This window comes from Artibeus jamaicensis, unplaced genomic scaffold (assembly GCF_021234435.1).
Source record: "Artibeus jamaicensis isolate MK-2021 breed Jamaican fruit bat unplaced genomic scaffold, CSHL_Jam_final contig_923, whole genome shotgun sequence".
NCBI classification, from domain to species: domain Eukaryota; kingdom Metazoa; phylum Chordata; class Mammalia; order Chiroptera; family Phyllostomidae; genus Artibeus; species Artibeus jamaicensis.
In genome coordinates this window covers 6,857,924-6,884,496 of record NW_026522014.1, presented here as the reverse complement: position 1 = coordinate 6,884,496, position 26,573 = coordinate 6,857,924, and the positions used below count along the sequence as shown (strand labels likewise).

At 39.7% G+C, this 26,573-nt stretch overlaps 1 protein-coding gene across 6 annotated transcripts in view; it reads left to right on the top strand.

Annotated features, from left to right (window-relative positions):
• The window catches only part of ICA1 (islet cell autoantigen 1), a 137,569-nt gene that overhangs the window by 9,087 nt on the left and 101,909 nt on the right, over positions 1-26,573 (top strand). For 2 of the 6 annotated variants that reach the window (XM_037158876.2, XM_037158870.2), the window contains exons 2-4: positions 17,292-17,387; positions 20,267-20,432; positions 23,728-23,800. In XM_037158876.2, coding sequence (XP_037014771.1) covers positions 17,371-17,387; positions 20,267-20,432; positions 23,728-23,800 — 256 coding nt within the window. In that variant the 5' untranslated portion in view covers positions 17,292-17,370. Of the gene's footprint in view, positions 1-10,851; positions 10,970-17,291; positions 17,388-20,266; positions 20,433-23,727; positions 23,801-26,573 lie in introns of those variants that run through there. The other 4 variants (XM_053655105.1, XM_037158874.2, XM_037158872.2 and 1 more) reach the window with 4 other exon arrangements.

The following is a 26,573-nucleotide window of genomic DNA, read 5'->3' as shown; positions in this document are numbered from 1 at the left end:
AGATCATATGGCAATTGCCTTTTTCTAACTGGCTTATTTCACTTAGCATTATACTCTTCAGGTCCATGCAGGCTGTCACAAAAAGTAAAATTTTCTTCTTTTTTGTGAACAGGTAGTATTCTAGTATGTAAATGTACCACAGCTTTTTTTTTATCTTCTCATCTACTGATGGACACTTGGGCTGCTCCCAAATCTTGGCTATTGTAAATAACACTGCAATGAACATAGGGATGCATATATTATTTTGAATCAGTGTTTTGGGTTTCTTCACTTGTATACCCAGAAGTGGAATCGCTGGGTCATAAGGCAGTTCCATTTTTGACTTTTTGAGGTATTTCCATACTGGTTTCCACAGTGACTACACCAGTCTGCATTCCCACCAATAGTGCACAAGGCACGAAGGTTCCCTTTTCTCCACATCCTCTCCAACACTTGTTTGTTGATTTGTTTATGATGGCCATTCTCACTGGTGTGAAGTGGTATCTCATTGTGGTTTTAATTTGCATCTCTCTGATGGCTAGTGGTATTGAGCATCTTTTCATATGTCTCTGGGCCCTTCGTACGTCTTCCTTGGAGAACTGTTTGTTCAAGTTTTTTGTCCGTTTCTTACTTGGATTGGATTGTTTTTTGGTGTTGAGTTTTATAAGTTCTTTAAATTTTGAATGTTAACTCCTTATCAGATATATCATTGATAAATGTTTTCCCATCAAGTGTGTTGTCTTTTCATTTTGTTGATGGTTTCCTTTGCTGTGCAAAAACTTTTTAATTTGATGTAGTCTGATTTAGTTTTTTCTTGTTTCTCTGCCTCAGGAGATATATCAGGAGATATGTTCATAGTTTGGGAAGTACTTTATCTGCCTTTCCATTCTAAATGATAGCTTTGCTGGATGGGGTAATCTAGGTTGTAGGTCCTCACTTTTCATCACTTTGAATACTTCTTGCTAGTCCCTTCTTGCCTGCAAAGTCTTTTTTGAGAAATCAGCTGATAGTCTTATGGGAACTCCTTTGCAGATAGCTCTCTTCTGCAAAGAAGATAGCTCTCTTGCTGTTTTCTCTCTTTATCTTTACCTTCCTTATTTTGATTATGATGTGTCTTGGTGTGGTCCTTTTCGGGACCAACTTGTTTGGGACTCTGTCTATTGCCTTCATCAAGTTAGGGAAGTTTCCTTTCACTATTTTTTCAAGTAAGTATTCAAACGCTTGTTCTTCCTTTTTTCCTTCTAGCATCCTAATGATTCAGATGTTGGTACATTTGGAGATGTCCCAGAGGCTTATTCTCTCCTCACTTTTTTTTTTGAATTCTTGTTTCTTCTTGCTGTTCTAGTTGAATAGTTGTTTCCTCCTTATGTTCCAAATCATAGATTTGAATTCCAGCCTCCTCCCCTTCACTGTTGGTCCCCTGTGGATTTTCTTTTATTTCACTCAGTGTAACCTTCATTTCTTCCTTTATGTTGTTGCTGTACCCAATGAGTTCTTTGAGCATTCTGATTACCAGTGTTTTGAACTCTGCATCTGACAGGTTGGTTATCTCCATTTCATTTAGATCTTTTTTCTGAGGTTTTATTCTGCTCTTTCATTTGGGCAATATTTCTTTATCTCCTCAATTTGGCAGCCTCCCTGTGTTTGTTTCTGTGTATTAGGTAGAGCTGCTTTGACTCCCTGTCTTAGTAGTGTGGCCTAATGTAGAAAAGGTACCTGTAAATTGTGTGGGGCAGAACCTAAATGCCAGGGCAGGGCAACCTGCTTTACTGCTTTCGGTGCTCTGTTTGAAGAGAAGGCTTAGAGAGGGGACAGTGCTGCCACCTGGCTTCTGGAAGTTTGCCCATACACTTCACCCAATCCCCATATGTTACTGGTAACCTTCTAGCTATTGCCCTGGGGATGAATTCCAGAGTGGGTGGGTTTGCATATGTTCTAAAACTGTGTGGACCCTTTAAGCAGAGTTTTCTGAAAATGTGGCTGTTTCTTCTGCTGCCTCAACTGGTTTGTATAACCAGAAGTTATGGGGATTTATCTTCTGGGTGCTGGAATCTTGGGCTGTGTGATCTGGCCTGGGGCTGGGATTGCTTGCTCTCAAGGTACTCCTCCAGATTTTTATCTATAACACATGAATGTGGGACCACCCTTCCCCCCACCCTACTGCCTATCTGCACCACAATGCATCTCCTCACCTTTCTGCCCTTTTTCATGTCTTCACCCCTCCTACCAGTCTGGATGAATGTGGTTTCTTTAAGTCCTCAGTTGTTGGACTTCCATACAGTTAAATTTTCTCACAGTTCTGGGCATTACTTCTTTTGAGATTTAGCTGTAATTCTCTCTGTAGTTGAGCAGCGAGGTGACCATGTCTACCTATGCCTCCATTTTGATCAGATATGTGGGTCAGGATTATTTTCTTAGTTTCCCTTTGAGATAGTCCATTATTGGAGTATCAAAATGCAACTTGTTTTTAGATACTTGTTTTGTGTCCTACTGCTTCACTGAATTCATTTATCTGCCCTAATAGTTTTTTTTAAAGAATCTTTAGAGTTGTCTATATACAGTATCATGTCATCTGCAAGTAATGACGGTTTTACTTCCTTCTTTCCAATTTGGATGCCTTTTATTTCTTCTTCTTATCTAATTGCTATCTCTTAGACTTCCAGTACCATGTTGATAAGAGTGGTGAAAGCAGATATCCTTGTCTTATTCCCAATCTTAAGGGAAACTCTTGTAGTTTTTGCCCACTGAATATAATGTTGACTGTACATTTGTCATGTATGGCCTTTATTGCATTCAGGTATGTTCCCTCTATTTCTACTTTGGTGAGAGTTTTTGTCATAAATTGGTGCTGGAATTTATCAAATGTTTTTTCTGCATCTATTGACATGGTCATATGGTTTTTATCCTTCATTTGTCTATGTGGTGTATAGCATTTATTGGGTTGTGCATATTGTACCAACCTTCTATCCCTGGAATAAATCCTGCTTGATCGTGGTGTATAATATTTTTGATGTATTGCTGTATTTGGCTTGCTAATATTTTGTGAAGATTTTAGCAGCTATGTTCCTCAGGAATATTGGCCTACAATTTTCTTTTTTTGTAGTGCCTTTATCTGATTTTGGAATTAGGGTAATGCTGGCCTCATAAAATGAGCTTGGGAGTTTTTCCTCCTCTTGAATTTGTTATAATCATTTGAGAAAGATAGGTGTTAGTTCTTTCATATTTTAGTAAAATTCACCTGGGACTCCATCCAGTCCAGTACTTTTGTTTGTTGAGAGTTTTTTGATTAGTGCTTCAATTTCACTAGTAGTATTCTGTCTATTCAGATTATGTGATTTTTCCTGACTCACTTTTGGAAGATTTTATATTTCTCAGAATTTATCCATTTCACCCAGATTGTTCAATTTATTGGCATATAGTGATTTATAACATTTTCTTACAATGCTTTGTATTTCTTTGATGTCAATTGTTACTTCTCTTTCATTTCAGATTTTATTTATTTGGGTCCTCTCTCTTCTTTCCTTGATGAGTCTAGTTAAGGGTTTATCAATCTTGTTTATCTTTTCCAAGAATCAGTTCTTGGTTTTATGGATCTTTTGTATTTGTTTTAGACTCCGTTTTGTTTATTCTGCTTTGGTCTTTATTACATCATTCTTCCCACTTTGAGCTTTGTTGTTTTTTTTTTCCATTTCCTTTAAGTGTAAAATTAGATTGTTCATATGAAATTTTTTTTGTTTCTTGAGATAGGCTTGTAATGCTATGAATTTCCCTCTTAGGACTACTTTTGCTGTATCTCACGAATTTTGGGGTTTTGAGTTCTCATTTTCATTTTTTTAATGTATCTTGGTTTCTTCCTTCATCTCATTGTCAACCCATTCACTATTTACTAATGTGTTATTTAGCTTCCATGTCTTTGTGTTTTTCAGTTTTTCCTTGTTATTAATTTGTAATTTCATACCATTATGCTTAAAGAAAGTGCTTGATATGATTTCAGTCTTCTTAAACTTATTGAGACTTATTTTGTCTCCTAACATGTGGTCTCTCCCAGAAAACATTCCACATACACTTGAAAAGAATGTATATCCTGCTGCTTTGGGCTGAAATGCTCTGAAGATATCATGTAAATCCATCTGTTCTAGTGTGTCATTTAAGGCCGCTGTTTCCCTGTTGACTTTCTGTCTGGAACATCTATCCATTGATGTCAATGGGGTGTTGAAATCCCCTAGTGTGACTGTATTACCATCAGTCTCTTCCTTATTCCATCAAGATTTGCTTTATATATTTAGGTGCTCCTATGTTCAGTGCATATGTTACGGTATTCTTGTTGGATCATTCCTTTTCATTTGTAGTCTCCTTGTTTGTCTTTTCTTGCCTTTGTTTTAAAGGCGCAGGGGTCCAGCCTGCAAACCAAAGGGTTACAGATTCGATTCCCAGTCTAAGGTCCATGCTTGGATTGTGGGCCAGGTCTCTGGTGGGGGAGGTGTGAGGGGCAACCCTCCACTGTTGTTTCTCTCCCTCTCTTTCTCACTCTCTTCCCATCTCTCTAAAAGTAAATAAATAAGCCCTTAAAAAACAAAGTTTATTTTGTCAGATATAAATATTGCCACCCCAGCTTTTTTTCCTTTCTATTCACACAAAATGGCATACAGATACATATTTTTATGTAGAAAATATGTAGGTATATATTTTATAGAGAGAAATGTAGATGTATTCTTATATAGAGAGAAAGAGACAGGGAGAAGTGGAGGGAGGGAGGGAGAAAGATTATCCTCATCTTTTCCCATTTGATGCTCTTATAGTAGATGATTCATCTATTTCTCCTTCACATGAATCTGATTTTAAACAAATAGCACATTATACATATGAAGTTGGACCACTTAAAACAACTTACTATGAAAATGTAGAGTACAAGCATTTTATAGGTCATTTGTAAAGGATATATATATATATATATATAACCTTTGTGTATATACATATATATTTGAGGTTTTATTTTTGCAACAACATTTCTGACAATAATTATCAGAGTTTCTGGAAGGAAAGTACTGTTTAAAGGTATTTGCAGCTGTACGGAATATTAGTGACCTCAGTTATGGAATTAATTTCAAGGTCTTTGTTGATTTGCTTAATGCTGTAGGACCAAAGCTGCCCAATGAGAACATAACGGCAGTCGCAGATGTGATTTAAAGTGTTCTGGTATGCACTTTTAAAACACTAAAAAGAAACAGGTAGAACTAGGTAATATATTTTATTTAACCCAATATATTAAAAATATTTCAACATAAACTATAAAATACATATATAAATAAGTAAATATAAAATAGACTATAAATATATATATGTACATAATATATATAGTAATATAGTTATATAAGATTTAAATATATAAATATATCAACAGAAAATACATACAATTTTTCTAAACATAAAATGTAGATTAATGAGCTATATTTGGTGGGCAGTATTAAGTCTTCAAAACCCAGCGCATGTTGTATGTATAAACCGTGTCTGAATTCAGACTAGCTGCGTGTCAGCTGCTCAGTAGCCACAGGTGGCTGCTGGCTGCTGTATTGTACAACACAACCTGAGATGACTGGTTTCATAAAAAAATTTTAAGTTGGTGTCATTCTTTAAAAGAATGTTTATATAGCCTTCCAGATTTTATAATTGGATGCCAATTATGAAATGCAGTTTTGAAATAGAATTTGATTTATTCCTATCATTTGATAATATTCTCTGCTGGCAGTTGAAAGGTATAATATATCTTTGCAGAAACTGTTGAGAACTTTGTCTAAATAGGGTGTTCCTTCTTGTCACCTCTGAGGTTAAGCTTTTAGAGAAAAAGCCACCATAAGTACTAGAGATTAAAATCCATATGCTAAATTCTGGTGGACATTTGAAAGTTACATAAACCAACCTAAATATAAGTAAAGGTAAATATACTTTATACAGCAAGTTTTTCCTTCAGCAAAAATAACCTATTCTTTTTTATTTCCAGTCTTCTAATCCATTTTGTATCGTTTCCTCTCATAGATGTCTTTGAGGTTTGTTGTTTTCACATGGGTTTTTTGTTTTGTTTTGTTTGTAGCAGATCACTGTTGACTATTCTTTGCAAGCAGGGCTTTAGTTAAAAGAAAGAAGGACAAGCAAGACATGGGCTGTGCCCCTTGGGAGCCATCCTAGTTTTGTGCAGTTTATTTTATTTTGTGGGGAGATCTTTTTTTATTTTTAGATTTTTATTTACTTACCTTTAGAGGGGAAGGGAAGGAGAAAGGGAGAGAAACATCAGTGTATGGTTGCCTCTCATGCGTCCCCCACTGGGAACTGGTCTGCAACCCAGGCATGTGCCCTGACTAGGAATTGAACTGCAATCCTTTGGTTCTCAGGCCCACACTCAATCCACTGAGCTACACCAGCCAGGGCTTATGGGGACATATTTTTAACTCATATTAATGTCAAAGAGTAAGAACTTTGGGAGAATATCTTGGCTATTCCTTTTTAGTTTCTTAGAATCTGAGATGCTGTTTTTGAGGTGTTTGAGAAACATCTCTTAGAATAGAGGAAGAGACTGAGGAGAGTACCGGGTGTGATGAGTGTTTCTATCTCAGTGTTCTTCCTTATGAACCTGATCTTTAACCTGATCTTGGACACATTTTCTCCATTTTTGTAACCCCAGTTTCTTCATCTTTAAAAAGATGTGTTCATCATCTCTAAACTTTCTTGTATATGTAAATGTCTCTAAAGGTAATTACAACTAGCTTTGTAGTTTTTTGTGACTGAGGGTATTTTAGGTGTCACCTAGCCTACTCTACTATTTAACAGAGCAGCAAAGGAAGGCCAGACAGGTGCAGTGACTCGGAGGAGGCAGCAGCTCATGGCATGGGCATGGGCTCACCGGCTTTTATTTTATATTGAGCAGCATATTGAGAGACAAGGCATGTCGATGGCATTAAAAATATTTACTTTAGGCCCTGGCTGGTGTAGCTCAATGGATGGAGCGTGGGCTGAGAACCAAAGGGTCGCCAGTTTGATTCCCACTCAGGGCACATGCCTGGGTTGTGGGCCGGGTCCCCAGTAGGGGCTGCATGAGATGCAACCACACATTGATTTTTCTCTCCTTCTCTTTCTCCTCCCTTCCCCTCTCTCTAAAAATAAATAACTAAAGTCTTTTAAAAAATATTTACTTTAGGAATGTGATTGTAATAGGTTTAGGGCATCATTCAGCATAATTAATATCTGTATAATACCTCAGCTATTTCAGAATGTGAATGAAATGATCATTTAAAATTCAAATTTTAAAAATTATTATATGTATAAGGTTTAAATACAAACTATCTTTTAGCTGCCTTGAATAATAAGGTTAGATTTCTGTTTTCTTCTTGTAAGACTTGCTGACTCACAGAACTAAAGCATGACTCACAGAATTAGAGCATGATCATGTTTCACTTTTACTTGCAAGTTTATGAAATGCCAAAAATCATTTGTATAAGACACAAAACTCAACTAGAAACAGAATCCATTTAAAGTTACATGGAATGCTGAAGTAATCAGAGCCTTAGAGTCTGAAAGGGAAAGCTGTGTGATATCTGAGAGAAGGGGAAAAAGTACAAGCGAATTAAAGTTACATTACTTTAATGCTTAGCTTTTGACAGGATGGAAGATGATTTAACTTCCCACCCTCCATAGGCATCTCTCGCTCTCTCAGTTATGGGAACATGATCTGAGGAATCAATATTTTTAAAATAATAAAATATAGTTAATTATGTCTGGGGGATTGTTTTATCCTTTTCTGTTTCTGCTGAAACTGTTTTAATATTTATACTTCAAACATACTTATGGAAAATTATAAAAATCATTGTTGACAGAAGATAAAGTGACTAAATAAACCTCTGGAAAAAAGATGAAAACTACTTGGAGCAAAACAAATGTACAAACATTATGTTAAAACTCGGTGCCTAAGGACTTCCGCCAAGATGTAGGCATAGGTGGAGATGCTGTGCTTTCTCACACAACCAATGCTTTCTCACACAACCAAGTTTAGAGACAACAAAATATTAGCAACAAAAAACATAGCCAGAACACAGAAAATTGAACTTTTCGGAAGTCTGATAACAACAAATGCTTCAGCCTGACCGATGGTAAGAGGGGCGAAGCCAGCAGCTGGCAGAGCAGGGTTGCACAGGAAAACTTGGTCAGATGGACTCAGGTGTGCAGATCCCAGGTGTGGGGTTGCAAAGGGTGGACCCAGTGAGTGACCCAGTGAGCATGACCCAGTGAGCGACCCAGTGAGCCACCGGCAGATCCGGTGAGGGTACAGGGCCGCGGGTTGACTGTGGTGGCGCATTCCTGCACAGATAGACCAGCGAGGGAGTGGGCATTGAGACTGGACTGAGCGGGCCCCAGCGGCAGGAGGCAGCAGAGAGGGCCACCATTTCCCTGCTCTGACCCCGCCCCCATATACTGTGTCACAACCCAGCAACCCTGCCCTGGTGGCCCCGCCCCACCCCTAATGCTCCCCTCCGCATACTTAATGGGTGGGAACAGACCAAAAATGGCTCAAGAAGATCTCAAAGCCCCAGAGCCCATAACTCTAAGTGATGAAGAAATAGCAAAACTTTCAGATGCACAGTTCAAAACACTGGTGATCAGGATGCTCACAGAACTGGTTGATTTTAGTCACAAATTAGAGGAACATATGAAGGCTAAACTAATTGAAATGAAGGGAATTGCACAGGAAACCAATACTGATGAAAAGGAAACTGGGACTCAAATCAAGGGAGTGAACCAGAGGAAGGAAAAAATGACCAAACAGGAAAATATGAAGAAACAAGAATTCAAAAAAATGAGGAGAGGCTTAGGAACCTCCAGGAAATCTTTAAACGTTCCAACATCTGAATTATAGGTGTACCAGAAGGGGGAAAGGAACAGCCACCAGTGGAAACCTTATTTGAACAAATAGTAAAGGAGAATTTCCCCATTCCGGCAAAGGCAATAGACTTCCAAGAAATCCAGGAAGCTCAGAGAGTCCCAGCGAAGTTGGACCCAAGAAGGAACACACCAAGGCACATCATTACTTTAGCCAAGATTAAAATGAAGGAGAGAATCCTAGAAGCAGCAAGAGCTAAGGGGACAGTCACCTACAAAGGAGTTCCCATCAGACTGTCAGCTAATTTCTCAAAAGAGACCTTACAGGCAAGAAGGGGCTGGAAAGAGGTATTCCAAGTCATGAAATCCAAAGACCTACAACCAAGATTACTCTATCCAGCAAAACTTTCATTTAGAATGGAAGGACAGATAAAGTGCTTCTCAGATAAGATCAAATTCAAGGAGTTCATCATCACCAAGCCGTTATTATATGAAATGTTAAAGGGACTTATCTAAGAAAAAGAAGATAAAAAAGATGAACAGTGAAAGGACAGCAAACTCACAGTTATTAACAACCACATCTAAAACAAAAGCAAACTAAAAGGACAGCTACATCAGGAGCAGAAACAAAGAAATGAAGATCACATGGAGGGTTAGCAACGGGAGTGGGAGGAGGAGAGGGGGGAGAAGGTACAGAAAATAAGTAGCATAGACAGTAGGTTGAAAATAGATGGGGGGGCAAGAATAGTATGGGAAATATAGAATCTGAAGAACTTGAGACACATGGTCATAAACTAAAGGGGGGGAATGGTGGGGTTGGGGGGTGCAGGGTGGAGGGGAATGAAGGGGGAAATAGAACAACTGTAATGGCATAGTCAATAAAATAAAAATTAAAAAAAAAAACCTCGGTGCCTAGAACCACCAACAAATGTGTCTTCCCCCCTGTGAGTGAGGCAGCCGTCGGGAGCCGAGCTGCAGCTCTGTCCCTGGAGCTGACCCATTTCATTCTTTGGGCCCATCAGGGGCCTCTGTCGATCACAGGCCCCCACTGTAAAAGGAGGGGGCTGCATTTGATTGTCTCAGTTTCCTCTGGGCTCTAAATTATATGACTCACATAGGTCTAAAACTGCTCCAGAGAAATAAACCCAGTGACAAAGCAAAATATTAAAAACTGGTGATGTTTCTAACTGAAAAGAATCTCTGTAATAGCAGAAACATGGAACCAGCAGAAAATTATATAAATAAGTATTATGCAATTGGAAGCTCAATCTAAGAGATGTCCCACAGGCTCATGGATAGTCAAAGATGAACTCTGTAGACATTCACTGAATGTGCAGTAAACAACACTGAGTGTCTACCCTCTGGTGGTCACAGAATATACTGAAATGCTGCAAGTGACAAAAGGTGACCTCAGTGATTGGCCCCTGTGTCTCCCCACTCATATCATTTTTTATTAAGTTTTGAGAATGCACATCTGCTTATGGTTGGTTGTACGTGCACACCATGCCATTCAACCACAGGAGAATTTGTTCACTGCTTTTCCTCTGCCTAGAATAACACTCCCACCACTGTTCCCCTACCAACACACACATATGCACACACATGCACTCTTAACCATCACGGGGCCAGACTCTGCTGATTCTTAGACACGCAGCCCCAAGGCCCTGGGGCAAGCCAGCTCTGTGACCTCTCCTCTCTGTTCCCTGGGCGCCTTCTTCTGTCACAGTGTTCCTTGCACATTATAGATGACAGGTCACGGGTAACACTTGGCATTCCCTGACTTCAGGTTGTCCTTTTAATTTATACACAAACAGCCCCAAAAGTCTGTGGCATGGAGTGATGTATAATTTTCCTAAGAATTAATGTTAAATAGTTATTCTGTATTTTATCAAATATGACACCATTGCTCATGAGATCCTTTACCATTTTATATTCCATGAAAAAAAATGACTGTGAAACAGTTGACAAGGCATCAACTGAAGATCATATCCCAGGTTGAACAGTGTCGGAACGTGAACAGATTTGCACCTTGTTTAGTGACCTGTGGTGCCCTGAAGCTGGTGTTTGGGAACGAGCAATTTTACTAGGAGGTGATTGAAATGTGCCACTTCACACCTGTAATACTGTAAGCCTCTCTTCTCTTGAAAAGGTTTTTTTTAAGAGTTTATGTACTTGTTTTTAGGGGGCAGGGAAGGGAGGGAGAAAGAGAGGAAGAGAAACATCAGTGTGAGAGGGGAACATTGATCAGTTGCCTTTCATAGGTGCCCTGGCCGGGGACCAAACATACAACCCAGGCATGTGCCCTCGCCAGGAATCCAACTGGCAACCGTTTGCTTTGCAGGACAGTACCCAACCAACTGAGCTACACTCACCAGGACAAACGTGTTTCTTACGGAAAAAAAATAGCCCACCTGCCAAAGAAAGCTAGATGTGTGTGGACGACAGAACTGAAGAGCTCCAAGCCAGTGACAAGTTTTAGTTAGAAAAATAGACATTTTGAATAACTTAGAGAGGAAAATGACAAGTTTGTCAGTGCCTCAGATCAGCAGTTCAAGAGAATGCACTTATGTTCAGTGCAGAGACAAGAAAAAGGGATTGTGGACTTCATTTCAGCCAGTCCTCCAACTAACAGAAAAAAACTGCTCACTGGTGGGAGAGAAAAATCTACTGTTAAGGTTAGAAATAGAACTAATTTAAACATAAAACCCAAGAAACAGGATACAGAAAGTGTGGTTAGGAGGAAACTTACTGAAGTATTGCTGTGGGTTGAGTAGTGACAGTGAAATACAGCTACTGATCTTACCTAACTCTGAAGAAGGGTTGGCTCAAGAATTTCAGATTCTTTGCATAACCCAAATGCAATCAGAAGTGTGTTACGCTAACTCCATAAGCTCATAGAAAAGGACATAATTGAAAATAAGTTGAGTGCTGCTGAAGGCAGCCAATATGGACTGAAAATACTTCTCCACATTCTATCTCCAAGGAGGAAAAGTCGACCTCAGCCTTTGAGGCAGCCAAGGACAGACTGACTTCTTTTCTTTCTCTGTAGAAATGCATCAAACTTTTTAAAAAAGATTTGCTTTAGCATTCTTCGAACCTAGCAGAATCGGAAAAGATTCTTTTGGGGGTATTTAGGAAAATCTTTGCTTATGTATCGGCCATCTGGTGTGTTCAAAATGGTTTTTTCACTGGCTATCGGAAATTAAAACAAGTTGAGCAGTTGTAGCCTGCCCACACAGGTGGATAAAATGATCATCCACAAATGAACAAACCAGCGTTGGCGAGCACGTGGAGAAAGGAGAAGGCTTGTGCACTGTTGGGAGGATTGTACACTGGTGCAGCCACTGTGGAAAAAAGTATGGAGGTTCCTAAAAAAATTAAAAATGCAACTACCATATGGCCCAGCAATCCCACTTATGGGTATTTATTTAAAAAACACTAACTTGAAAAGATACATACATTCTATGTTCATTGGATCATTCTTTACAACAGCCAAAATATGAAGTACACTAGGCATCCATCTATAGATAGTGAGATAAAGAAGAGGTGATATGTATATACAACAGAATATTACTCGGTCGTACAATCGAATGGACTCTTACCATTTGGACAGCGTGGATTGTCCTAGAGGGTATTATGCTAAGTGAAATAAGTCAGAGAAAGACAAACACCATTTGGTTTCACTTATACGTGGAATCTAAAACACAAAATAAACAAAACAGAAACAAACTCATAGCTACAGAGAACAGACATGTAGTTGCAAGGTGGGAGGGGGTTGGCCAGCTGGGTAAAAAGGAAAGGGGATTAGGATGTGCAAAAGGGCCCTGGCTGGTGCGGCTCAGTGGATTGAGTGCCGACCTGAGAACCAAAAGGCCCATTTGCTCAAGTTGCATATAATCCAGCACTTTTTTCAAGACAAAATTCATTTCCAGAAAATTTTTTCTAGGTGCCATTTAGCTGTGGCGCTCAGGCTATAATGTGTTTAAAAGTCCCTTGCAACGGCCATTAGAAATGCAGGCTCCCAGACACATTCCCAGATTCCAGTTCAGTAGGTGAGGGGTGCGGCCCAGGGATCTGCATGCTGACATCCCAGAAGACTCGGGTGCAAGTGGCCTGGAAACCGTGCCTGGAGGAACACTGCCCTGTGGCATCATAACCCGGAAGTAGCTTGGAAGTCCAGGTAGAAGGGACAGTTTGCTCAGTGATTTTGGTATCTATTTTACTGCAGATAAATTGTTAAATACTTTAATGATCAGAGATTTATCAAAAGGTTGCAGCAAATATAATAGTCAACAGTTAAAAGGCAACTTACTGAATGGGAGAAAATATTTTCAAACCATATATCAAATGAAGGGTTAATATCCAGAATATTCAGAACTCCTACAATGGAATAACAAGAAAATTACCCAATTAGAAAATAGGCAAAGGACTTGATTAGACATTTTTCCAAAGAAAATATGCAAATGGAAAATAAGCATATGAAAAGATGCTCACCTTCATTAATGCTCAGGGTAATGCAAATCAAAACCACGATGACATATCACCTCACGCCCATTAGGATGACTGCTATAAAAAAATTCCAGAAAATAACAAGTGTTGGTGAAAGATGTGAAGGAATTAGAACCCTTGAAGCACTGTGGGTGGGAATGTAAAATGGTGCAGTCACTGTTAAAAAAATATGAAGGTTTCTCACAAAATAAAAAATAGAGCTAGCAATTTCACTTCTGGGGATAATACCCTAAAAAAATAAAAACAGAATCTTGAAGAGATATTTTTATATTTATGTTTATTGCATTATTATTCACAAAGGCCAAGATGTGTAAGCAATCTAAGTGTCCATCAATGGAAGAATGGATTGAAAAAATGTGCTACATACATGTACAATGGAATATTATTCAGCCTTAAAAAAGACAGAAAACCTGTCCTATGTTACAGCATGTACAAACCTTCAGGTCATTGTTCTAAGTGAAATAAACTAATCATAAGACAAATGATGCATGATTCCACTTACATGAAGTATCTAAGATAGCCAAACTCAGAAAGATAAAGTGAAATGGTGGTTGCTAGGGGTTGGGGGAAGAGAAAATGGGAAGTTGCTCAGTGGGTATAAAGTTTCAGTCATGCAAGATGAATATGTTCTGGAGGTCTGTTGTACAACAATGTTAAATATAACAGTACTGTACTATTCACTTAAAAATTGTTAAGAGAATAAATATGTTAATTTTTTTACTACAGTAAAAGCATGAATCAGAAAGTATGAATAATCCTGGACTTCTGGCCAAAATGGAAGCATAGGTAGATTCATTTCACCTCCTCCCACAACCAAAACAAGAGCAACAACAAATTTAAAAACAAAAAATAACCAGAACTTCCAGAAAAGCAAGCTGTATGGAAATCTGACAACCGAGAAGTTAAAGAAACATTCATCCAGACAAGTAGGAGGGGTGGAGATGGGCAGCTGGTTGGAGGGGATGTGCAGCAAGGCAGCAGTAGAGGACCAAGCAGGTGAGGTGGCAGCTGGCATACTAGGCAAGGTGGGGGCTGGGGGACCGGGCAGTCCCACATTTGCATGCAGATAAACTGGGAGGAACAACTGGGGAGCAAGACAGACTGTGCAACCCAGGGATGCAGTGGCAAGACAAACTCACAGCCTTACAGGGGAGTCCATTGGAGAGACCCACAGGGTCCTAGAATGTACACAAACCCACCTCCCCAGGAATCGGCACCAGAAGGGCCCAATTGGCTTGTGGGAAGTGGGAGAAGTGACTGAAAGCCAGTAGAGAGCCAAGCAAGTAGTATTGTTCCCTCTAGGGCCCCTCCCCCCTCCAGCAGCACCACAGTGCAGCTACATGGGTTGCCCTGTCCTGGTGAATACCTAAGGCTCTGTGCAATGTAATAGCTGTGCCAAGACAAAAAATATATATGGACCAAATGAAAGAACAGGTCAAAGCTCCAAAAGACAGAACTAAGAAATGAAGAGGTAGCCAACCTATCAAATGCACAGTTCAAAACACTGGTAATCAGGATGCTCACAGAATTGGTTGAGTTTAGTCGCAAAGTAGAGGAAAAAGTGAAAGTATGAAAAATGAAATGTAGGAAAACGTACAGGAAACCAATAGTGACAAGAAAGAAACCGGGACTCAAATCAATGGTTTGGAGCAGAAGGAAGAAATAAACATTCAACCAGAACAGAATGAAGAAACAAGAATTCAAAAACATGAGGAGAGGCTTAGGAACCTCCAGGACAACTTTAAGCACTCCAACATTCAAATCATAGGGGTGCTAGGAGAAGAGGAAGAACAAGAAATTGAAAACTTATTTGAAAAAATAATGAAGGAGAACTTCCCCAATCTGACAAAGGAAATAGACTTCCAGGAAGTCCAAGACGATTAGAGAATCCCAAAGAAGTGGACCTAAGAAGGCACATACCAAGGCACATCATAATTACATTACACAAGATTAAAGATAAGGAGAGAATCTTAAAAGCAGTATGGCAAAAGGAGACAGTTAACTACAAAGGAGTTCCTATAAGAGTAACAGCTGAGTTTTCAGAAGAAACCTTGCAGGCAAGAAGGGTCGGGAAAGAAGTATTCAAAGTCACAAAAGGCAAAGACCTATATTCAAGATGATTCTATCCAGCAAAGTTATCATTTAAAATGGAAGGGCAGAAAAGGGCTTCCCAGATAAGGTCCAATTTAAGGAGTTCATCATCATCAAGCGCTTATTATATGAAATATTAAAGGGGCTTATCTAAGAAAAAGAAGATCAAAACTATGAATAGTAAAATGACAACAAACACAACTATCAACAACTGAACCTAAAAAAAAAGCAAACAACTAGAACAGGAACAAAATCACAGAAATAGAGTTCATTGAAAAGTTATCAGTGGGGTGGGGGAGGGGTGGGGGGGAAAGGTACAGGGAATAAGAAGCATAAATAGTAGGTACAAAATAGGCAGGGGGATGGTAAGAATGGTGTGGGAAATGGAGAAGCCAAAGAACTTATATGTGTGACCCATAGACATGACCTAAGAGAGCAGAGGGGAATGCTGGTGGGAGGGGTGCTACAGTGTGGAGGGGAATAAAGGGGAATAAAAGTAGGACAACTGTAATAGCATAATCAATAAAACATATGTTTAAAAAAAGAAAGCACTAACTATCCTAATAGTTCTCGGTGATGTCAAACTCAGGACAAGAGTATAATAATTTCATTTCCTTGAACAATATCTTTTAATGAAAAATTTTGTTAGAAATTTTGAGCTCAGTAAAGCAAATGTGTACTTGCTGTGAAGCTGTGTGGGTGGTTGGTGGCCTCCCACGATTTACTGAGCAGAGGACAAGGCTTAGTCATCATGAATGTCATTTCCAAAGCAAATGGTCCAAAAACCTGAATGCTCTCCAGGAGGAGAGATGACGATTACAGGATGCTGTCATTCCAGCGGCATCTGGACACTCTAAGAAAGAAGCTTGGAATTTCAACACCTTAATTTAGTTCCCTTAACACATTTTTGAAAGGACCCTTTGCTAGGACCCTTTCTAAGGCAAAAGGAGATGATTGCATTGATTTTGTTGGAGTAGCCAGAAGCACTCACATGGAGCATTTGCTGTGGCAGCCAGCACTCTGTGTCTGGCCAGAGGCCATCTCTTTAAGTAGTGAGCTCACCACTCTTTCCAGTAAAGAGTGGCAGGGAGTGTGGCTGGGTTTGGTGGTTCTGCCCCTCCCTCTTGGTTGGCTAGCAGCTTCTGTGAATGGGGCAAATGGGGTGAGAGGCAGAGACATCAAGTGACTCCCATATGTACGAATGAGATGAAAACAAAATGTTAGGCTGACGAAAACTGAAATAAACACATTTTCTTCCTTTTTACCCATTCTTGGTATCTCATTGTAGCCAATCAACTCTTTTTCTGTTTTTGCAATGCACTGGCTCATTTTTTAGATTTACTGATTATGAAATATGTCAAATTTCTAAAGCATACCGATGCAATGCACTCACTGCCTAATTGAACAGAGAGAACACTGCAGGTACAGTTGAAGTCCCTGCATATACCTCTCAAATGATACTCCCACCCCCCAGTGCAGTGGTAACTGTTACCTGGAATTTGGTGTTCATCGTTCCTAAGCAATTCTTTACACCTTCACTACATAATATTTCTATACTTTAATATATATAGCATTGCTCTGTATGTTATGGTATTATTTTATATAATCTTCTACTACCTTCCTTTTTCATTCAACCTGCTTGTTCATTTCTTCCATTTCATTTGGGATATTCTTCCAGTGTTACTTAGCTAAACTATTATTGACACCAGTGTGCAGTGTTACTGTATAGTAGTGTTGGGCCACTAGAATACAATCAGACATGCCTTAGATTGGGATTTCTATGTGTCACATTCGCCCACCATTGTAACATAGTGTGTGACTGTTAAATGTATGTGTTTTTATTTCAGGTTATAATATAGCTTATCCTCTCATGCTTTTTCCCTGCCCCTTCTCCCCAAGTCATCAATAGAAAAAGAAGGAGAAAACATGTCAGGACACAAATGGTAAGAAATTTGCTATCTTTTCTGAATTGGGGGAGGCTAATCAAAGCAGAAAGCATGTGGTATATGTTCAATAAATGTTGAATAGAAAAATGAAGAATCACATTAGCAATGAATAACCTGTTAGTCCCTATCCAGTGTTGCATATAGTCAAGTTCAATATCCCTATTAAATGTAATATGGAAACGAAGTACCCCAAAGTGTAAGTTTTTATCTAGGGAGTATTCTCTAAGAAATTTATTTTTATTGGCTTTTCTCTTCAAAAGCAAATGTTGGCTTTTCTTACCACCATTTCTTTAAATATAGTGAGTTGATACAGTTTTTATCACTATCTTATTTACAATTTATAATATTAGAATTATATTAAGATAATTTTATGTAGGGAAGTGATAAAATAATGAGTGAACGCAAACTCAGACTTATTAATGACTTGTTGAGCCCTGGCTGGTGTAGCTCAGTGGATTGAGTGGTTGCCTGTGAATCAAAGGGTTACTGGTTCAATTCCCAATCTAGGACACATGCCTGGGTTGCAGGCCAGGTCCTCAGTAAGGGGTGCATGAGAGGCAACAACACATTGATGTTTCTCTTTCTCCCTCCCTTCCCCTCTCTAAAATAAATAAGCTCTTAAAAAAAAAGAGCCAATCACTGTTGAAATTAATGATGATGAATAAAGCACATGTGGTAATCACATGGCAATGTTAGCACCGACGTTTATGTGCCTATAACACATCTAAGCAGCATGGTTAACATCTTATAAATTCCAGATCTGTTTCAAGCAGTGGTTCTGAACCCTTTTGAACTTTTATCCCATCAGGAAAGCAGATCTTTGTCACATTTTACCGCCTTTAATTTGTATCATGAAAAACAGGGTGCATATTTTTATTATCAAATGCACAATTAATTATGACAAAGAATATACTTTTTAATCCCCCCTCTCTCAGTAGAGAGTTTTAAAAGGTAATTAATAAATAGCTAAGGGATTTCGTTTCCCTGAGCATTGCCGTTTGACAGCTTTCTAACTAAGGGTTGTCATACTGTTTTTTTTTAATTATTCCACCTTGCCTCATTAAGACAAGGGGTTGGTTGCATCCTGTGACCCTCTAATGGCTGTCATATCAGCAGCGGCTCTGGGAAGTAGGTAGTCACTTGTGTGTGACAGATTGGAGAGCCCAAGAAGTGGGCTGTTCTCCAGCCTTTTCCCACTTATTTGGCCACTTGGTTATGTGCTGCTGAAATACAAGGGCTGCAGAACCCTTGTCCGGAGCCCTGGACTGGGGTTCGGGGGCCTAGATTTTAGTCCTGTGTAACTCTAGACAAGATTCTTAACCTTTTCAAACCTAAGTTTTCTCATTTGTTGAATGACCAAGGGTGGGATTGAAACATTCGTTTTTGCTAGATCTGTGAAGTCCCTTTTGTTTTTTTCAAAAAGCAATTTTTTTTTCTGTTAATCCATGACCTTTGGAAGAAAATAAAAAGATAACAATACAAAGAAGTCCACTTAATTCCCCTGAAATTACCCCAGTTTGGGGATTGGAGTATATCCTTCCAGTCTATTAAGGTACAATCTCTAGAGAAAGATTATCTTTTACATAAAAATTATGGATATTTTCATCTTATTTTTATTATATAAGTTCTTACTAGAACTTCTAAGTAATGCAGAAACCATAAAAGTCCCTCCAGTTCTATTTCTCTCTTCCAAAGATAACTGTTGCTAAGAAAGTCATCTGAAATCCCTCATGACTTTTTAAGAGTAAAAATGGGAATTGAAAACTGTCCATGTTATCTGAAAGGAGGTTGGCAGTCATCAGGTTTGGAGACACAGGTATTCTGATATGGCAGTATAAAGCAACTCATGGTTTGGGACCCAAGCCTGGCACACTTTGAGTGGCAGGAGCTCGGGTGGAACATGACGTGTGTGTAGGACAGGCGTGTGGGCCTCTGGAGCAGGGATCTGGGCGGGAGGAGGGTTGTAAACAATAAGGGGCAGGATGGAGCACCAGGGGCAGACTTCCTGCACGTCAGTATTTGAGGTACTCTGGTCACTTTACAGAATTCCATTTCATTCTCAACCTTTTTCTGATTTCTTCTTACATGCTTTTTGATGTGATCTTCACTATGTTCTTCCTGAAGAATGTAAAGTATTTGAAGCATTTATATCTAAGAAATTAAAGTTTTAATGTCAGAAATCTATAACAGATTTTTTTAATGTTTTTAAATTTTATTTGGCTTGGTAAGAAGTCTCCCCTCTTAACAATTTTTTAAGTGTACAATGCAGTATTGTTAAATCTAGGCACTGTATCTCAGGAATTTGTTCATCAGGCGTGATTGAAACTTTATGACCATTGATGAGCATTTTCCCATTTCCCCCTCACCCACCCAGACCCTGGTTGCCAGCAGTCTACACTCTGATTCTATGAGCTTGACTATTTTTAGATACCTCTGTGACACGTTTGAAGCATGCTGTTTTTCAGTCCTTTATCTCAGCTTTTCTGCCATTACTTCAGGGGCGGAGAGACCCGTGGAGACTCTGGTGTCCAGCTTTGTCTCTGGCTCACTGGTGACTTGAGCCAGTCACCCTGCCTGGTGGGGCCTCACTCTCCCCACTTCTAAAAGGGGTGTGTCCTGCCTGTTGATATCTAAACTCTCTTCAAGGCCAAGTTTCTTGATTTCCTGCAAAAGTTGTTTTATTTCTTTATTAACTTTTAAGGTTTTGGAGTCAGAGTCCATTAGCTTTTTTTTGGTGTAATAACCACAAAAGAAAGTATTTATATGTTGATTAATGTTGTAAATGTATAATATAATGTTTAGGTAAGTTTGTTTACACTGGAATATCGCAGTCATTATGAAAGTCATGAATAAAATAGCTCTTGAAATGTTTTCAGCAGCTACCCCTGGGACTTACAGGATCGCTATGCTCAGGACAAGTCCGTTGTGAATAAGATGCAGCAGAAGTACTGGGAGACGAAGCAGGCCTTCATCAAAGCCACCGGGAAGAAGGAAGACGAGCACGTGGTGGCCTCTGACGCAGACCTGGATGCTAAGCTGGAGGTGAGCCCCCGATTTCCCTCTGCCCCTGCACAGCCGCCTTGCTGGGGTCATGGACCTGGAGCAGACTCAGCTGGGCAGGCCTAGGAGGGCTTTACATCTGAAAATCGATTGTGAATACCCAGTTCATGAGGAAAATCTAGGACCAGATCATTTCAATCCCAGCCTATATAAATGTATATATATTAAAACCTAAAAATTCTCATGTAACTATCCACATGGGTCCATTAAATGTTTTTGTGTTTTGCACTTAGTTGAAATGCATGGCTTGTGGTCAGTTCTCAGTAAATGTTGAAAAACATGAATACAATTAAAGCACCACCACTAGTGATATCAACACTAGGGTCTGGCAAATGTTCACATTTAGAAAAAGAAAAAAGGATGACAGCACGAGATCCTGGAAAGTGGAGTCTGGTGAGCTTGGTGCTCCAGCCTGGAAAATTCTAGAATGAATTAACTGAGCAGATACTTAGTTAGACTAGTTAATAATCCAGTAAACTGAATTCATATCCAGCTGACCCTGGAATACCAATATAACTGGTAGAAGGTCCACTAACCCTGTGTCTTCCTAGATATTCTGCCAATAGTTTAGATGAAAATTATAAAGCTTACCTCTGGGAAAGACAGGGCCCTGGGAGGAAAAAGATGCTATAGGAACTGAAAAGAATTCAATGTGATCTCCTGGTTTAATATATGAGCTAAAATTAATAAGCCAAACATTTAATGAGACTAAAACAAAAAGCTCAAGATTTCCAAAAGCTTTCTGAGAAAGGTGGCCGGGATGGTGGAACCCATGGCTGGATTGCAACAGAGAGAGAGGGTTAGGGGAAGAGAGGTTGGTTGTCAATTGTACAGGAAGCTCTGTCATGTAGAGGAAGGTAGTCCATTCTGTGCATCTGAGGGTAGAAGCAGACTCAGGACCACCATTCAGGGTGCTCATCTCTCATGAAAACTCTCGTGTCGGTTGTTTGCCTCTCCTTCCTCTACCAGGAGGTCAAATTCCATGTCAGCCTGTTCACCATTATATCTTCAGCCAGTCCCACAGTACACATTCCCAAACTATTAACCAAACAAGTGTACATGTTAATGCAATTAACATTAGTTCCCAGCTGTGCCCTGTTTCTAGAATTGTCCAAACAGAAGCTGGATGTTTGACAGGGAAGTTCTAATGGAGATTGCTCCAATAGAGAAAAGTACCACCCAAAGGCATCTATTTAGATTTTTGTATTCTAAATATAGTTGAAATGATTGTAAGTTGCTTTTGCTTTTCACATCTTGCAGCTTTATGTTTCTCTTAACACCCTAGTAAATACAAGCCTCATTCAAAAAGGAATGTCATATGTTAATTATTAGTATGTTAAACACAATACAGAAAATTTACATTTATATTTAGACTCTTGTAGCAGCATTTTTACTGAATCAACTATAGTTTAATCAAAACAGCTGCTGTCCTAGGCGCAGAACATCCAAAGAACTTAGCTGTGACTAATAATTGTACACATGATAGAGGTTTCTGTTGCAGAAATGTTAGTACTGATGTTGATATTTATAGAGAGGCTGGATTCCATCAATCAAACATATGAAAACAGTGTGCAGACCATTTTGATGTGGTTTTACACTGTTATCCACACAAGGCAAGCCTATAAAATAAGAATTTGTATTCTGTGGGCACAGAAAGCTATGTGCCGAGCTAAAATAATGGTTGAATTTCATCACATACTTTTTGGAAGTCAATGTAGAAATGTCGCACTGAGTTTAACTATTTGTTCACACTTCTTGTTAATAAAATAATTTTCTCAAAAATAGCTCTTAAGTACAAGCACAAGCAAAACTAACCCGACTAGCAAGACTTAGTTAAATTAAGTCTTCTAGGTGCCACGGCAGAGGAGACAGGCCAGGTGGTGGAAAGGTTTCTTATCTTATTTTGGGTGTGGTTACCAGAGTGTGCACAGGTGTGAAACTCACAGAACGAACACTGCAGAGCTGTGCCTTCTATTGCATTTAATCTGTACCTCAGTTTTTAAAAAGTGAGCAGTAACAAAAGATAAGATCCTGAACACATTTTTTGAATTTCCTTGTGTTGGTGGTTTCTGACCCAGAATATTGATACCAAGCATTTGTGATGGAACAGATTCAGAATGCTGATTTACTATTCTGCTTTATGGCAAATGAGTGTTTTTATTTTCCTTTTCCAAACAGGTAGAGGATATATTATAATGAAGTGACATTTACTGAAGTTTATATGCTTTGTGTGCAAGTTTTATGATAGGAAGCAATCCTGGGAATAGTTTTAGTCTTTTAAGTATAGACATAAGCCTCCCTTTTTATTAACTTGCTCAGTTGTATTATGAAGAAGATCATCTCTTTTGACCTAAATAGCGAAGTACTTTCTAACACCAGGACGCGACTGCTATGTCACCAGGACCAGGAAGCTTGGAGCGGGAGAAAAGGAAGCCTTTTGCCTTGGTACATAGGGTCACTCCTCAGAGGCAGAATCTTGTCTTCCAGGTTTCCTGATTGAATAGCCCTGGCCTCTGACCTGGTGGAGAAAGCATGAAGTATCTGTTTTGTCTTTTCTTGAGCTGTCTCAGTTTCTGACGCAGAGACCAGGTCCACCATGAGTTAAGAGTATAGCCCCCCTGCTTTTCCCTAAAGTCCCTCTGTGATGGCTGTGGCATGACATTAGGTTTCCTCTCTGTGCACTTGATGAAATCATTGGAAAAATAAGGAGTAATGGGGCTGCTAGGTGAACTCCATTCTCCAGACGTCTTCTGAACACACAAACATTCAGCTGATTGATTTTTGTTTGCTTTTTATGGAGTTGTTTTAGCATGCCCTAAAAGACATTAGGATCATAAACTAAGCTAATTTCATGTTTTAAATATGATACTTAATTGACAGATTCTCCATTAAAAAAAGAAGATGGCAAATGGTAGAAGAAATAAATTAGATTATGAATGAATATTGGGTCTCTGGTTTACCGAGTCCTCTAATTTGGCCCTTCACTTAGGATTTCTGTTTTTCAGCTATTATTTCAATTGTCTGGAGGAAATCGTTGCCCTGCAGATCTTAATTTAGATTGCAGAGATGATGAATTCCAATAAATACAGAGCAATACGAGAGCGTATTAGAAGGCTTCGCTCGCAGTTCCTGCGCAGTACACCACGTAACACCAAGCACACTTAGCATGCGACCTTGTTTTTAGTGGGCAAATCAAATGCTGCTGTTATGTTCAGTGTACTTACTTATTTCACTTCTGCCTGTTTCATTTAGCAGTTTGTTTGTATTTTTATTACAGCTGTTTCACTCAATTCAGAGAACCTGTTTGGACTTGTCTAAAGCAATTGTACTCTATCAAAAGAGAATATGTTGTAAGTATACCATAAGTATGGATATTGATCAGTTAGTAAGAAATAGGATATTTTGTCTCACTGAGTCATTGCATGTGTTTAGGAAGTAAGACAAAGAAACTGCTAGTTAGAAGTGTCTGTCTTTGCTCTGTAAGGGGTGGGGAGGAGGATCTTGAATAATTTGTATCAGGAATCCTTTATGTAGGCCGTTTTCCTTTCAAGGCAAGTACTGTAATGGAAGAACTTTGTATTGGGTCTCCCCTGATTAAGTACATGCATTTATTTTTCTAACTCTAAAAAAGTTTTCTCGATTTTTATATTTGGGGATTTAAAAAAAAATTAATTGCCCTGGCTCTCTTCTGTCTAATGTTGCTTTTTCTAAAATGGCCAAATGGGGAGAAAAGGCACATACGGTTAATTCATGGACAATGTTTTAGGGTTAGCGCTTCCTCAACATCTTTCTGTTGGATGTTGGGTTATTAGGGAAGAAGGCTTTTCCATGGTGATCCTGTCTTCAAATCACTACCAACAAAGTTATCTCTGAAATGCTAACTATCAAGTGGTACCTTAGTCTGGGTTGGTTTTTTGTTCTGGTTTGTTTTGGTTTGGTTTTTGTAGGTGATTTAATAGCATGATTTCTGTATTTCTGATACTAAATGGGAAGATTTTTGTTTCTGGCTGCTGCCAGACCCCTTTCCAACAATCATGAATTAACAGTCGGTCACTTTCCTTCATTAGTAATCTTTCATTAAGACTATTTGGGGATAAGCACGAAATCCTAGGACTGACAGACAGAACTCTGTAGATTGTCTGTATGGCCATTTACTAAGTGTTGGAGTTAGGACTGTTCCAGGGCTGTAACTCCGTATCCTTGAGCAGCAAGGAAGTCAAGATACGTGAGGCACACGCCCCCCCCCCCACTTCTCTGTCCACATCCCGTCAGTCTCAGTTACAGGTCCATTTTGTCACCTCAACAGCCTTCAGATTCTCCTTCCCACCTGTACCTTCACTGCCCCGAGCCTAGCTCAGGCCACCAGCATCGCTCTCTCTGGGTGCCGCATCGCAGGCCTCACTGGCGTCCCTGCCTGCAGCCCTGCCCCCTCCAGCCTGAGGTCTCCACTGCAGTCAGAGAGCGATGGGGTCCCTCTCCTGGAGCTTCCAGGGGTCAGAGCTGGACAGTGTGAGCAACAAAATAAATAATGACTGTGTTGGATGATTAGAACCCGTAAAGTAAAATGATTATCCGTAAAGTCTAAGTGTAAATAAACAAATGAGGAGGAGAGCTAGCTCTTCCTGATAAAATAATTCCAATTAATAAATACGGAGAGAAGGAGGGAGCCACAAAATCATACGGGGCAAGCTCCACAGTGAGAATTGTGGCAGGATACACTGGAAGACGGTATAATTCATGAATGGAAGTCTGAGGAGAAACTGGATGTTCATGTAGTCTTGTGTATTCCCTTCAAGATTTCAATCATTATAAAAGGGAAAAACCTTACATTTAAGTAGAGAAACCCAGTAGACAGCACAGGAAGAAGTGACCAAGCTGAGCCTCACCAGCGAAGATGGGTGTTGATGGCTGGCAGCCCCAACCCCACGCCCTCCACCTGTGTGGCTCGTCGCCTACACACCTGTAACCCAGTCTGATCTGAGAAACTGGACAAAGGTTTATTGAGGGAGATTCTGCACAATACATGACAGGTACTTTTAAAGGGCGCCCGGGTCATGAAAGACAGGAACGAGAATTGTCACAGGTTGGAGGAGCCTAGAGGGACTTGACATGTTGGTGCCACGTGGGATCCAGGACTGGACCCTGGATCAGAGAAATGACATTAATGGGGACCCTAGGGAGGTGCAGATCGGGCCATGGTTCGGCCAGCAGCCTGGCCCGAGGTTCGTTTCCTCTTTGCCATCCTTGCACCTCCTGCTGTCCGGTGCTGACATAGGGGAAGAGGACAGAGGGGGTCAGGAACTCTGCTGTCCACTTGGAGTTTTTCTATAAGCCCCAAATTATTTCAAAATTAAAAAGTTTTTTAAAATGCGCATTGGAACATGTTCATTTTCTGCTGAGAAGCCCCCAGTAGCACTTATAATAAGATCCAAACCTCATACCATGGCTTATAAATTCTCGAGTGACCGGCCCAGCTCACACCTCCGGTCCTTAGCCCACCGTGGGCCCTGAGGCCTTTTGCCCTCCCTGTTTCCGCTCTGTGGAGTGTCCCTGCCCTGATGTCTCAAGAGTGGCCCCTTCCTGTCAGACGGAGCCCACCTTGCTGGTCACCTGCTCCCATATACCTTCCTTGGCAGCCAGTCAAAAGCATCTACTAATTCTTCTTACTCTCTGATTGAATTTGTGATTATGTACTTTTTAAATTTTCTATCTCCTGCTTCTTGAATGTAAGCCTCATTAAAGCAGGTACCTCACACATCTATAAATTAATTCACTCTCTGCTGAGTGAATTAATGCTGCCTGGCTAATTGCTTTTATAGTTCTTTAGTTGCCTTTTGGGGGTACATCTGAAAATCTAATCTGCAATTAAATGTGAATAGGTTTTTATTTGTCTCTGAATTGTTAAATACCAATAAAGTGAAAACTTATCAGTATAAACTTATCAGTGTAAATCAGCCTTAGAAGAATTTTAAGTGTCTATCAATTAATTTCAGTGTCTTATTTTTTTAAATTAACATTAAGAAATGAACATCTCAGAAAATGAGGGCCATCACTAAGCCATCAGCTCAGATTCTTCCCATCGCCCTCTGAGCAAGCAGCACTACCAATTAATCGGAGTCTAGC